The 14,389-nt window shown below is 36.6% G+C and overlaps 1 protein-coding gene across 2 annotated transcripts in view; it reads left to right on the top strand.

Moving 5' to 3' along the window:
• Positions 1-14,389, top strand: part of LOC134806391 (neprilysin-4-like) — a 68,024-nt gene that overhangs the window by 13,084 nt on the left and 40,551 nt on the right. For both annotated transcript variants that reach the window (XM_063779643.1, XM_063779642.1), the window contains exon 2: positions 8,031-8,083. In XM_063779643.1, coding sequence (XP_063635713.1) covers positions 8,031-8,083 — 53 coding nt within the window. The remainder of the gene's footprint in view (positions 1-8,030; positions 8,084-14,389) is intronic.

The following is a 14,389-nucleotide window of genomic DNA, read 5'->3' as shown; positions in this document are numbered from 1 at the left end:
CTTGAAAAAATTACTACTGAAAATATCGATCTTCGGCTCAAATGGCGCAAGGGACATTTTTCTATATCCCTTACCTACGTCGTTTTACTTTTTAACGTAAATCGGTATAGAGAAAAGCACGTGCGGGCAACCGTGTTTCTATTTCCCACGACCGCTTTAGTCTATTGTCTAATGATTCAATGAAGGTACTTAGTTGAGTTTTTTCAGAGGGGTATTTACGCAGTTCGATGCTCACGCAACATACGTATCCTATATCTTGAATGTAAATAGAAATAATTGGTTGTTAATTAATTTAAATTGTCCTTTACTTCAGGCGATGTAACCATAAAAATGTGAATATTATAAAGTAGGTAGGCACTTTTAAAAAATGAAGTCGTACTAACACATAGATAGTGTTTTTCTTTAACTGAAATCATATTAGAAAAGAAATCTCCAAGTTGTGTAATTATAAATTTTATTAAAAAAATATCTCTTAATCTACGATTCTAAATTTCACCCTTCGATCTAAAATAATCTCCCCAACAGTTCGAAATTCATTTTGTAGTCCGTTTATGCCAGCTTTGCACCGATTTGAATTTGAACAGGATAAAGTACCTAAGGGGGAGTAAGGGAGTATCATTATCCACGTCAAATTTGACATTAATTATGACATTTTATCATTGAAAATGCCATTCAGAGTTAGCTTGGTTAAAAACACCTAATATGAATAATAAAACCTTAAAAGTGATCACTATTACAAACTCATTCACGCCTCATAAACATTCATTCGTCGCCCTGCATTTTCGTTCATGCGTCGTGCGTACATCTATAATTTATTTAATTATTTACAGAATTTATTCACCTTTCTTCAACCTTATATCAAAGCCATAAGATCTACAATAGTCAGATGTGTCGCGAGTCTATAATTTGTGTACATAATGCGTCTGAAGACGTGTTATTTGAATCACAGTCATTAGCAAAGCGACACTTCCCAGGGAATGAAGACGTAGCTTGAATAATACATTCGCCATGTTTTATGTAGCTCTTAATTGCTGTCATTACGGATGCATCTGCATTTCTGGTTCGTATTTATATCAACACAACTTACATTGAAGGTACAGTCAAAGTATTTAATTTCCGTACCATATCATACCTTGTCACAGTGACAATTAATCAGTATGAAAGTCGCTGGGGACCTCATACAATTGTTATTGTAACAAGGCACGAAATTGTCATGAAATTAAATTTCTTGACCGTACGTAGTGTCATAGGTAAGGTTGAGAGTGACTCGAGGGATATGCATTTATTCCTCATGAGGAAAGGGGACGAAATCCCGTGACCGCTTCTCCATACAAACGTAGTCCCTTTTACCTCTCTGGATATTAACATTATAGATTTTTTTCGCAATTTAATGTAGGTAAGTACATTAAACCCGTCGTTTTATTATAGCAACGCGTTTGCGAGGTGGGTCTTTTTTCAACCTTTAGCCAAATTTTGCGAGTAAAGTAATTGAGTACCTATATAGGTCATATTGAGTAACTTTATTGTGAAACCTCGGGGGTTGCAGGCGGGTGTAATAAAGTAAAGTATGAGTATAAAGATTAAAGAAGCTAGTAGATCTAATTGCCGTCACGGATACTATCCGATATTTGCATTTCTGGTTCGTATCCGTATTAGACGGTGTGGAGGAAACTGTTGGTGCAGGTTATGTTATCTTATCTTAACGTGGTGCATGCGCCAGAACGACCACTTTTGTCGATGACATTACGTGTAAGTATGGCAGCTACAGACAAAGGCGCTTAAAATTACCAAAGCTCATATTAATACTAAGTGGATTCACTGCAATTCTACATTATGACGTCATATTAAATATGTAATATTAAAAAAAAGAGTAAGTACCTCAGATGATTTGTCCCGTTCCAGTTAGGTATAGGGGCTATTCATAAATTACGTCATTTCAAATTAGGGGGGGGGGGGGTCTGGACATCGGATGACGGTAGCATGAAGTAGGAGGAAATGGGGTCATTTGAAGCATGATTTTTGGATGATTATAGGGGGGGGGGGGGGTCAAAAATCGTCAAAAATCGATGACGTAATTTATGGACAGCCCCATAGCCTATAGCAAAGCTCCTGAATTAAACCTGAATCCGTGTAGCAAAAAAAATATCTTTACGCGGTGTAAGTACCTAATTGGTTATAGGTGTCACTTACGCCTACTCATACTCAATCACATTTGTGTTTCGTATTAAGATAATTGAATAAAAAATATAAAAATGCACTAAAAACCACAAAGGCACTTTTGCGACATATCGTTATTGTAAAAGGCAAAAAGTCTGTTGTGCAAATTGGGGCATATTTAGGGTTGGCAATTGCAAATGCTTTAATTAATGATTCGTTCTTGTATAGTGTTTTTTAGCAAAAAATGGCGTTAACCGTGACGGAAGCTGTAAACAGTGAATTGTTTATACCTATAAAAAAATTGGCAGTGCGCTCGTGAGCTCATTACACCTATGGATTTGCAGAGGTTCATAGGCTAAGCTACGTTACATGTTTACCATAAGAGAACCATTACCTATTTTATTTGCCAACGTCAACACCGTCATTGTAGATACAAAAACACCAAGACCACCAAGCATACATTCATAAATTACATGGTAATGATCAATGTACCTAATGAATTTTGAGCGATTAGTTAAAGTTTTTCTAGCAAGAATATTTCTATCAAGCCCAATGTAACTAAAGTTCTTCCCCGCGACATTACGCCGTAGTTATCTCCAGCGATCTTTTAATTGCAGATAAAAACTGTAAACAAGATCATTCTCTCAATTAACGGACTATTATGACGATTCTCATCGTCTATTACTGGCTTGGATGGAGTAATTGTGTTTACCAAGACTTCGATTTGATTTTAGTTTTATGTGTTGTTAGTTCGAGCTATTTTTATTATAAGTACCTACCTAATATATCATATGAAGAATAGTCCTCCATTTGTTCAATATTTTTATATATTTAGTGCAATAAAATTTAAATTAATAGCAATACAATTTTAGAATCGTTATAAGTTTAAGATTTTGATGTCACGATAAGATCACCATTCAATTCAAATTCATTTATTATGAGTATAGTAAAGGACGACTCAAATAATATATAAATAAACTAATAACTGTTAGTGGACAACCTTAGCGATAGCGCCGGTGTAAATGGAACGTTACATAATGACAGCCGATAATACACGAATAATGCACATTTACTGTTCTCACCGCACAACGGAAAAAACGCACTCTCATCTTAGGCAAGCCTTGTCGATATCGATACAAGACATATAAAGAGGCCTATTCTGTTTGCAATAACAGGTTAGGAATTTGATCTGGATTTGTTATGAAAGTGACGTTTCTAGCTAAAGAAATTTCACTTCTGATACTGACAGATCATATCCATAACAAATCCAGATCAAAATCATAACCTGTTTATAAATCGGAATACGCCGCCAGGAGTAACAAAAATAATTGTGATCCGTTTAATGGCATAACCAGTATCGTATTCTGATAAAGTAGAAATAAAATTTGTTTTTGAGGCGGCGCGGTGATTGTCCTATTTGTACCTACGACCTAAGTTTTTGTGTCACTTCTTTCCTTTGTACACTTGTCGTAATGGACGAATTTTAATTGTTGATATTTTTATAAAAATTATTGATATAAGGTATTTACTTACATTTTTTTTATATACAGAGAATTGCACTTCGTTAGAGACGTTCGAGACAAAGAGAGTACAAATTACAAATGTATCTGTATACCTAATGTTTATTTTATCCTCACCTGCCCTTACGTATGTAGTAAAGGCCATATTGTAAAGATAGGTCATATCATAATGACAACGAGGTAAGGGACATATAAATTACGAACTATTGAAATAGATGACAATGCATAACTTACAATAATGAAATCATATAGAATACTATGCCATTATTTAAAGATAATACTGTATTAGAACCATACTTACCTAAGGTTTGATAAGAAATAACTTCAGAACGAATGATATTAAGTCTATCAAACATTAATGATAATCATTCATTACTATTTTTATACAAAACTGTCAATAAGTATCTATTGTGTTGTTTTCTCAATAACTACAAGAAAATAGTGAAAAATTATGTTACCGTAAATTTTGGTCCTATTGTTTATTGGTACAAAACTCATTGAGACATAAAGTCAACCATTTGTACGTAAATACTATTTTGTAGTGAAATTGAAACGAATAAAGTCAAACCAAGCCAACTCTGCATGGTATTTGCGATTATAATGTGTGACAATGACATCACAAATGTCAAATTTCTATGAAAATACGTTCTTTATAATGGCACTTGCACTGTAGATTGTGTAGACGGACTCTAAATAGATGCTGAAGAGATTTTCATCACTAATTACTTGGATTAGGCCACCGTGTTGCAAAACTTGCAAATCCGATCGGTGGCGCAAGTAGAGTAAAAATATTGCACACTTATTTCACTTTCAAATTACTTCTTTACTTGTTTTGTTTTATGTTTTTACGTAAAGATTGATTCCTTGTTGTACAAATAGCGACACTCCTAAGTGTACTTCGGTGGACCTTATTACAAAAGGCATAAAGTCCACCGATGTAGTACAATTGTACAGTTAACAGTGTAGGCGATGGTAAATTAAGAAATACTACTTATACATTGTTTATCTGTAAATGTGTTTAATTAGATTGATAGCGTTTAATTTAGGTTAAGACGAATTAATATAATAAAGCAAAGGAAACTATGTACCATTTAAAAAAATGTGAATCGCGTCGTCGAAAAATATATGAATGAAATATATATAAATATATTTTTTTGTACTTTATTTTACACTTATTAATCACGTTAATATTTCTAACCGTTTTTGAGATAGAGTTTGTTAAACATTAGTGCAAAAATGTGTATGTTTCAACCCTAGCAAGAAGATTCTATTAATGACATGACATATGTCAATTTCAAATGTAAATAACTTTGTATAGGGTTGTCAGTGTTGTCACTGATATAAAAATAATTCATTTTAATGATTTCGTTTTACTTTTTAATCCAGTTTTACGATTATAATAACTCGATTGTAGATCATTTTAGATAACACTATCCTTTCAGCTCAGTCCCTAGAAATGTTCCACCCTGTATAATCTACCGTTTCACTATGCATCCTCTAACTAAACTAACATGGTAAGCCGATACCTTATCTCAAGCAAGGATGAGCAAAGTCGATGTTAATTTGCTGTGGCACTAGCTAATTATGACGTCTTTACTTTGCAACTAAGTTGTAAAGTAAGGCATCATCATCATCATCTCAGCCATAAGACGTCCACTGCTGAACATAGGCCTCCCCTTGTAAAAGGTAACATTTTAAATTGACACATTGTCGTGTCATTCAATAGGATCTACTTTGTAAAGTAAGTAAATTGTTGTAAATACGGGTAAATACAAATAAGCAATAAAGTGTTAGTATCCGTCTATCCGTACAAAGTTGTTGTTGTCGTAGTTAACGGTACATTATCTTCATAATTTATCTGGGAAACCGAGCAAACTAAGAGGCAAATCTCTAAAAAGGGTTCTAATGCAAAATTGTAGTTTTCAGTTTTTACATTAAAATTCTCAAGTATTAAAATAATTCACACTAAGTACCTATATTTGCAAGGGCAAACTCTACTTCTACCTAGCGTTATCCCGGCCTTTGCCAGGGTCCCCTTCCCTACTTGCTTTTCTCCACTAAAATAATAATTGCTATTTTTATCTAAGTATAAGTAGGGACCTCGGTATTATATGGTAACGTTACGGCCACGTTTTCTTATGACGTCAATCATATCACACAAAATTATCGTCCGTAAACCGGCTAACCATTTTTTTAACAAATTATTCATAATTTTTTTAATGGTAAGTTTCATTAACTTTAAACCGTTCTAATTTGTTTGTAATCTAGTATCACAATTAATTAGCGGTCAGTCGGAACTAATGTAGCGGGACGACGCAGCGCAGGCGCCGGTCAAGGACGGCGCGGCGGAGAGATTCAGCTTCGGTTGCAACTTGCACAAAACATCAAAGTCGGCTTAAAGTGACATTCTGATGGTAGCTGCATTACTGTTGCAACATTACTGCTGCAACGGAACCTCGGGCGCTATCACTGTTAATTTTCTTAAAAAACCGGACAAGTGCGAGTCGGACTTTCGCCCTCGCCCACCAAGGGTTCCGTACTTTTTAGTATTTGTTGTTATAGCGGCAACAGAAACACATAATCTGTGAAAATCTCATCTGTAGCTATCACGGTTCATGAGACAGCCTGGTGACAGATAGACGAACAGACGGACAGTGGAGTCTTAATACTAGGGTCCCGTTTTTACCCTTTGGGTACGGAACCCTAAAAATTAGAGCGAGTAGAAGTTTTGTATGTAAAACTAATTTGAAATTTTTTATAATATTTCTACTCAGAAATCTCAGAATCACGAGCTCTTCCGATCCTAATAGGAGAAAAAAGTGTCTCATAATAGGGTATTATACTGTATTTAAAATACATTATTTTACACCATGCATGAAATAAAGCACCAGATAATTATTAGAAAAACACAGATAGGAGTTATTTTTAAACACAAGTTCCGTAAAACTGAGTTACTTTGATCAATTTTAGAGTTTGGCACCATTTTTTGACGATCCTTATACACGTAAAAATATGAAATAAAAATATAATAATCGGTTTTTTCTCTTCTTTCAGCCTGCCAAATAAATAAAAATTAGGGCTTATAATTTTTTCAGACATAAATTAAAACAACGCGATCAAAGTTATATTGAGAATGTACTTTGAAACCACAAATTTTTTTGCTGACAATCTAAAGTAGGCCCGCTAAAAAGCCCGTAAAAAATAAAAAAAAAATAAAAATCGGTTCAGTACTTTATCAGTTACTTATATATATTTTTAAGGTGTTAGGGTTACTTTGATAACATACCAAATGATACAAATTAATAACTTTAAGCGCTTATTAGATTATTTACTATAAATAACGTAGGAATTTAACTTATCATCGCACTTAGCAACAGATTTTTGAATTGCAAGCTTTTCCGTTTCAGTAAATTTGGTCTGTGCACCCGGGTTTTTGATATGTTGCCTTTATATTTATTTTATAAAGTTCTATAAAAAATATTGTATGCTTTCGATGCGGCACGAATATAGATTTTGTGCCCGCCACTATGTTTACGAGTGCATCATTGAGTTGTTCTTCTTGGTTCTTCCGGTATTTTTTTTGTAATTTCTGGCATTGTTTCTAAAAAAACAATGCATATTTATTTATTGTGGAATTAATACCCTGGTGGGCTGGTGGCCTCACGCACGTATAATAAAAAACCTAAAGCAAAGCTGCAAGATAAAATATAGCCAATTTCCACCCAGAAAGTTAATTCCATACAATAAAACCGGGTAAAAGAATGTTTGAAATCAGATGAGCAGTTCCGAAGATCAACTCCTACATACAAACTTATAATTCTACATCCTCTACAGTCCACTGACTCAAACGTTACCAATTTATCATATAACTATTGAAAAAAAAAATACATTAAAAAATTGTAACCTGCCAAAATAATGCATGGTGTTACTTTAATATTTTATTCAATTTCACCACGTATAAGTGATCAAAGACACCCCGACCCATGGATTCCCCGCCTGCGCATGTGTAGGTTGTCGAATTCAGTTATTTTTTTATAAACTCACGAATTAACACTGATTAACCTAAGGCACTATAAACTTACATGTATTAATTATTGACACAAATACAGTCAAAGTTTTTCAACCAATAAAACCAGGAAGAAAAGCGTACCCACCATTAATATTTTTTTTCTAGACGAAATATAAAATTAGGTAACGGAATGAAAATTAAAATCTTGGGGTCGTCTTCTCTCTAATTAGAATAAAGAGCTCCTGATTCTAAGTAGAAATAACTTAAAAATATCCAGATTGAAAAAAACATTTTACAACTCTAAACAAACGGTCCCAAATCTAACTTAAGTGTTACTGTTTCAGATCAAAGATGTGGACGCTGAGGCGCCGGCGGCGGCCAAACTGGCTGAGAAACTGTAAGTTTACAAATTTTCTAGAGGGCTTTGATGGTCGCTCCTGTCTATAGCTACAAGACAGAGCGGAAAGTGACGTACAAACAGCAACACTCCTAACTGTATAAGGGTGGGCCTTATTACAAAAGGCATAAGGCCCACCGATGTACAGTTAACAGTGTGGGCGATGGTACGGCAACCCTTTACACTTTATTGACACAAAATCAATAGGGAGATCAGGGAGGCAATGATTGAAAAAAAAAATTTACATGTTCATGTCTTCAACTGAGAGCTGTTTCCCGCTGACGTCCAGTTTTTTGCGGGTACGGTTTTTTGCAGGATTCCGTTTTAGTAGTGGGTATAAGTGCTAATATAGTAACTTTCACACGAGGATTCTGTTTGCGGGATACAGAAAACTGAATCCTGCAAAAAACCGTACCCGCAAAAAAACTGGAACGTCAGTGGGAAACAGCTCTGACGGTCTTTCCATCGCGATACAACCGGCTGACTATTTTTTTAATTCATGATAGCATCTAAACTATCATCTGACACAGTATCAGCCGGGAGGCGATGACTGACGATATATGCTCCTGGTCCGCCGTCTAGTATTACAGATGTAAATTTTTGAAGTGAAAACTTCTTTAGCGGCGCTGTGCGTTTTTGAGGTGGGGAAACAATGTTAAACTCGAGACAGCGTAAGACGTAAGACGTAACCCTCTCTTTCTACCGCTCGGCGAAAACGTATGCCTGAGCCTGCTGTTTCGTTTAGGCGGCGCCGGCGCAGGGCGCTTGCGTGACGGACAATGTCATTGTGTTTTTCTTTTTTGATTTAAATGCCATCTAGTGAGTTTCCCTCAAACTGGTATTAATATAACTGTAGTACTCACAGTGATGTGCTTAGGGGTTTCAAGTAATGCGACGAAATAACGCTAGATGGCGTTAACCTCAATTATACATAGTGCTGCAGAAATTTTGCACTAGATGGCGCTGTTATTAATATTTTGAGTTACAATGTCGTTGAATTTTCACTTCTCTCGGAGTGCAACCCGTTGTTTTTTTTGACATTAACTTACAGTGAGCTATCACCCTTATGGGCACCTGACGTTTACGACTTACGAGTAATAAGAAAACCGGGCAAGTGCGAGTCGGACTCGCGCACGAAGGGTTCCGTACCATAATGCAAAAAAAAAAACAAAAAAAAAAGCAAAAAAAAAAACGGTCACCCATCCGAATACTGACCACTCCCGACGTTGCTTAACTTTGGTCAAAAATCACGTTTGTTGTATGGGAGCCCCATTTAAATCTTTATTTTATTCTGTTTTTAGTATTTGTTGTTATAGCGGCAACAGAAATACATCATCTGTGAAAATTTCAACTGTCTAGCTATCACGGTTCGTGAGATACAGCCTGGTGACAGACGGACGGACGGACGGACGGACGGACGGACGGACGGACGGACGGACGGACGGACGGACGGACGGACGGACGGACGGACGGACAGCGAAGTCTTAGTAATAGGGTCCCGTTTTACCCTTTGGGTACGGAACCCTAATAAACGAAGTACAATAAAGATGAGTACAACAATAGACTCACAGATGTAACTCATTGTCACTTCTTACCACGACTATGTTCCTAGCGATAAACCCAGATAGACCTAAACTTAGTTTAACACGTTTCTGTTAGGTTCCATTGTTAGGAAATATCTTTATTTACACACATATTATAAACCTGTTGGGTTCAAAAACCGCAAATTACGGCCAGCATATTATAGCTAAGCTATTTTGTTAGAAATTAGAACTAATTTCTTCACCGTGGAAAGGTTATTATTGCATAATTATTACATCAATATCGACTTTATAATTACCTACATTCCAGTTTTGAACAACTCTGAAAAACAACAAATTTGATTTGGCTTTCATTTTTATAAGTAACGTTTTATTCGAAATGAATAAATGTCAATTAATAGCAAGCAAACAACAAATTAAGACGAAAGTGCAGGAGCCGCGCGGAATCGCCTTTCCTTCAAATGTCCTCATTTTCCTCTCTGGATATTAACATTATTGAAAATATTTTGACATACCTAATTTGTTGAATATCAACCACAGCTATGCCCCTACGTTTGTTTTTTTTTCGAATTTTTAATTACTATAAAAGTAAGGAGCATTTAAAACTTAAACTATGGGTTTAAAACTTTGTATAAAATCTGTTTTTCGCTCCTAATTTTTACAATCAAAAAATCTAATAAAGTCAAACATCGGGGCATAGCTATGGTTTACTTAAGGCGATATGATTCGACTCATCAACGAATCTGAGGGGGTGAGGTGCGCGGCAAACCGTGAAGCCCCGCCCGCGCGTCCCGCGACCCGCTCGCCGAGATCGTGAGCGCGCGTCGCGCACGGTAAACATAGCAGACGGGTCACAGTATAATGATCTTATGATGGCAGTATTTTAACTAGACCGGGAAATGGTCACGTTTTAGAGTTTTTATTGTATATGTACGTATGTATTTTTTGCATTACGTATTTCTGATCATTTCATGTATAATTATTATTTTTATATAGACATGTGTACTTATTATTGATCAGTAAAGAACGTTTTAATTTCATGGCAGCGTGTTCGAGTTAAAGTACCTAAAGGAAAGTAACAATTTTAAAGGAGACGGTCAATTAAGGGTTCTATTTATAAAGGTTATTAACCTTAATCAATAATTTTACTTTACAGATTCCTTTAACTCAATAACGCTGCCGTGAAATTAAAACGTTGTTACTGATCAGTAGTACTTATTTATAAGCTCTAAAAACAAAAAAAAAAACAGTTTCAAAGTAAATTTCTGATAACTTTTTGTCAGTGCAAGCCTGATGGTTTCTTCTTGGCAACATTTTACATGAAAATGTTTTTGGTGGGTCTCATTATCACAATTTCCAATACTTTTGTTGCCTAACTTAATAAATTATTGTTTACAATACCTATCGACTTTATACCTATTTTAATGATCACACAATTTTAACGAAACAATGTTTTCAAGAAAATAATTCAATTAAGTGCGAGTCAAACTCGCGCACCGATGGTACCTACATTTTATTAAGTACATTATATACATTTTTTTTTAATTAAGTTGTAACTGACTCATCATCATCATCTCAGCCATAAGACGTCCACTGCTGAACATAGGCCTTCCCCTCCATTCCGGTCGGAAGCGACCCGCATCCAGCGTCTTCCGACGGCCTTAACAATATATATACATATATATATATATATATATATATATATATATATATATATATATATATATATATATATATATATATATATATATATATAACATTTTCAAGAAGTCTGGTCGCTTGTGGTGAAAAAAAAATGTATGGAGAACAGAGTGGCCAACTTTCTTAAAAATAGTTTATCTAATACTGATTCTAAAATGGTATCACACATGCTATTTACATTTCTACAAATAAAGATATGGCCTAGATGGTGTTTAAAGTGAAGTATGGTGCTAACTAGTAAAAAAGACAAAAGTGCGATTATCTCGAAAACCACGAAACTTTTACTAGACCTATAAGTGCATTTTCTGGACCAGCCTAAGCTGCCCTGTCGATGGTTAGAAGGTTGTCCATTAATTACTGGTCATCCTGTATAGAGATGTAACTAACCCAAATCGATAGTCACAGCAAGCGATTACGATTGGATGGCACGTAGACTGAGGTATCGAATTGTGACGTATAATGAATTTTTATTTGCGATTTAAATAAAGCTAGAATTATATGGTTTTCGCGCAAGGCATTTAATACACCGACCGAGTAGGACGCACCCATCGTCAAAATCTAAACGAACTGGGGATCTATTTTAAAGTTTATTTATGTTATTTCTGTGTCAAATTTGATGTCTGTTAGGTGACGATAAATATATCCATATTTACAGTTGATTATCCACCTTTTCCTTATTTTTATTAAAAGAAAAATGAAAAATTCATATCGATTTACTTAGACGACTACCGATTCATAAAGGTGGTGTCCGGCTAGCCATAAAATTAAAAAAAAGACGTAGAACGTAAACGTTCGTAGTGCAATTGTTTTCCTTTGTGATTTCGATGTGCGAGACATTTTACGTTGTATTGCTGTTGTGAGTGACAGATGTCAAATAACGTATATATATGTCATACACAGTATATGTCGGTGACTTTAGTTCGTCTACGGATCTCCTCATGTCTGATTTGATCACGCAGAGAAACTCCGAGCATAGCCCTCTCCATAGCTCGTTGAGCGACGTTGAATTCTCAGATGAGGCCGATAGTGAAAGACCACGTAACTGACTGAATAACACAAAATATTAAAAAAAATTGTCTTATACCCGCCTTATTTTGAACTCTCTGTAATCACACCCCGTATTCCGCACCCTTCACAAATAATCTGATTTAGTAAAGTTTACTAAATGTTTTTTTTTTATTTTTTTTTTTATACACCTTTAAAATTATATTGAATGTTACGTAATCGCTTTTTCACGCCGAAAATGAGGCGTGGAGGACTGTGTTCAGCGTTGAATAAAAAGTTTAAATAATGGAGATACAGTCCTGCAAGTATATAATGTTGTATTGGAAATATCCTCCTCTTTAATAATATTAACTAGATTTTGCCCCGTGCGCGGGGCCCGAGGGCCCCTAATCGCTTTTTCACGCCGAAAATGAGGCGTGGAGGACTGTGTTCAGCGTTGAATAAAAAGTATAAATAATGGAGATACAGTCCTGCAAGTATATAATGTTGTATTGGAAATATCCTCCTCTTTAATAATATTAACTAGATTTTGCCCTGTGCGCGGGGCCCGAGGGCCCCGCGGTACGCGTGTTGTTTGCTGTTGGTGCTGTTGTTGACGTGTTGTTGTTGCTGTTGTTTGTGCTGTTGTAACTATTAACCTAACCGACTTTTCTGGTAGCAGTCCGTTTCTGTCGGGTTCTCAGTTCTAACCTAACCTAACCCACTTTTCTGGTAGCAGTCCGTTCCTGTGAGGGTCGCAGTTCTAACCTAACCTAACCCACTTTTCTGGTAGCAGTCCGTTTCTGTGAGGGTCGCATTTCTAACCTGACCTAACCCACTTTTCTGGTAGCAGTCCGTTCCTGTGAGGGTCGCAGTTCTAACCTAACCTAACCCACTTTTCTGGTAGCAGTCCGTTTCTGTGAGGGTCGCATTTCTAACCTAACCTAACCCACTTTTCTGGTAGCAGTCTGCTCTTGTGAGGGTCGCAGTTCTAACCTAACCTAACCCACATTGTTGGTAGCAGTCCATTCCTGCTGTTGGTATTGTTGTGTAGTAGTTTGTTTTCCAAAGGGAGAAATAAATAAAGTTGTACTTTTGATAGAAAGAAAAGATCCGCATGCGAGAACTTCATTCCCGCAGCTCGGCCTTCGGCCTCGCGTGCTTGGGAAATCGTAACTTTTCCTATTGGGTCGTGTTTCAGCTCCAACTTCCTCCTCACGTGTGACGCTTCGGGCCTTCGGCCCAACGCGGAGCTCGGCCTTCGGCCTTCGCGAGCCTTGACGCTTCGCCGTCGGGCCTTCGGCCCGCCGGCTCCGCTTATCAAGAAAGTTGACTTTGTAGGACGTTTGGAGGAACTGCATTCACGCAGCTCGGCCTTCGGCCTCGCGTTTTGGGAGTCGGGGTGGAGGCTCCGGGCCTTCGGCCATCCACTGGGGTCGGCCTTTGGCCTCCCTGCCTGAAGCTCGCCCTTCGGGCTCGCCTAACCTACTTGGAAATTTGAATTTGGCCCGTGTCCGCCGCCATTTTGGATTTTCCAAAAAATTTTTTTCACATGGTAATTTTGGGCCTCCAAGCTCGCCGCATGTCAAATCTCAGCGCGCTCGGACCAACTTGAAAAAAATTAAAAAAAAAGTCGGCCTGTTTGAAAATTTTTAAATTCAGTTTGTTTTGTCTTGGGGCCCTCTATGACATTTGGTCGAGCACCCCCCACCCATCTCGCACCGTTTAAAAGTTGCCATACAAAATTAAAATGACCATTATTTCCGCCATCTTAGATTTTTTCGAAAAAAAAATATTTTCATAGGATTCTAGAGGCCTCTATCTTTTGCCATGCCAAATCTCAGCGCGCTCGGACCAACTTGAAAAAAATAAAAAATAAAGTCGGCCATTTTGAAAAATTTTAAATGCAGTTTGTTTTGTCTTGGGGCCCTCTATGACATTTGGTCGAGCACCCCCCACCCATTTCGCACCGTAATATGAATACTTTTTGAGATATTGGGGAAATTAAAGATCTCTACTTTTTCCCCCTTTTTTTGCTTATAACTTTTGATATTTTGTGTGTGCTACTACACGCTTCGAA

Source organism: Cydia splendana, chromosome 3 (genome assembly GCF_910591565.1).
Source record: "Cydia splendana chromosome 3, ilCydSple1.2, whole genome shotgun sequence".
Taxonomy (NCBI): domain Eukaryota; kingdom Metazoa; phylum Arthropoda; class Insecta; order Lepidoptera; family Tortricidae; genus Cydia; species Cydia splendana.
Note: the sequence above shows the minus strand (reverse complement) of the source record. Positions and strands in the feature narration are given on the sequence as shown.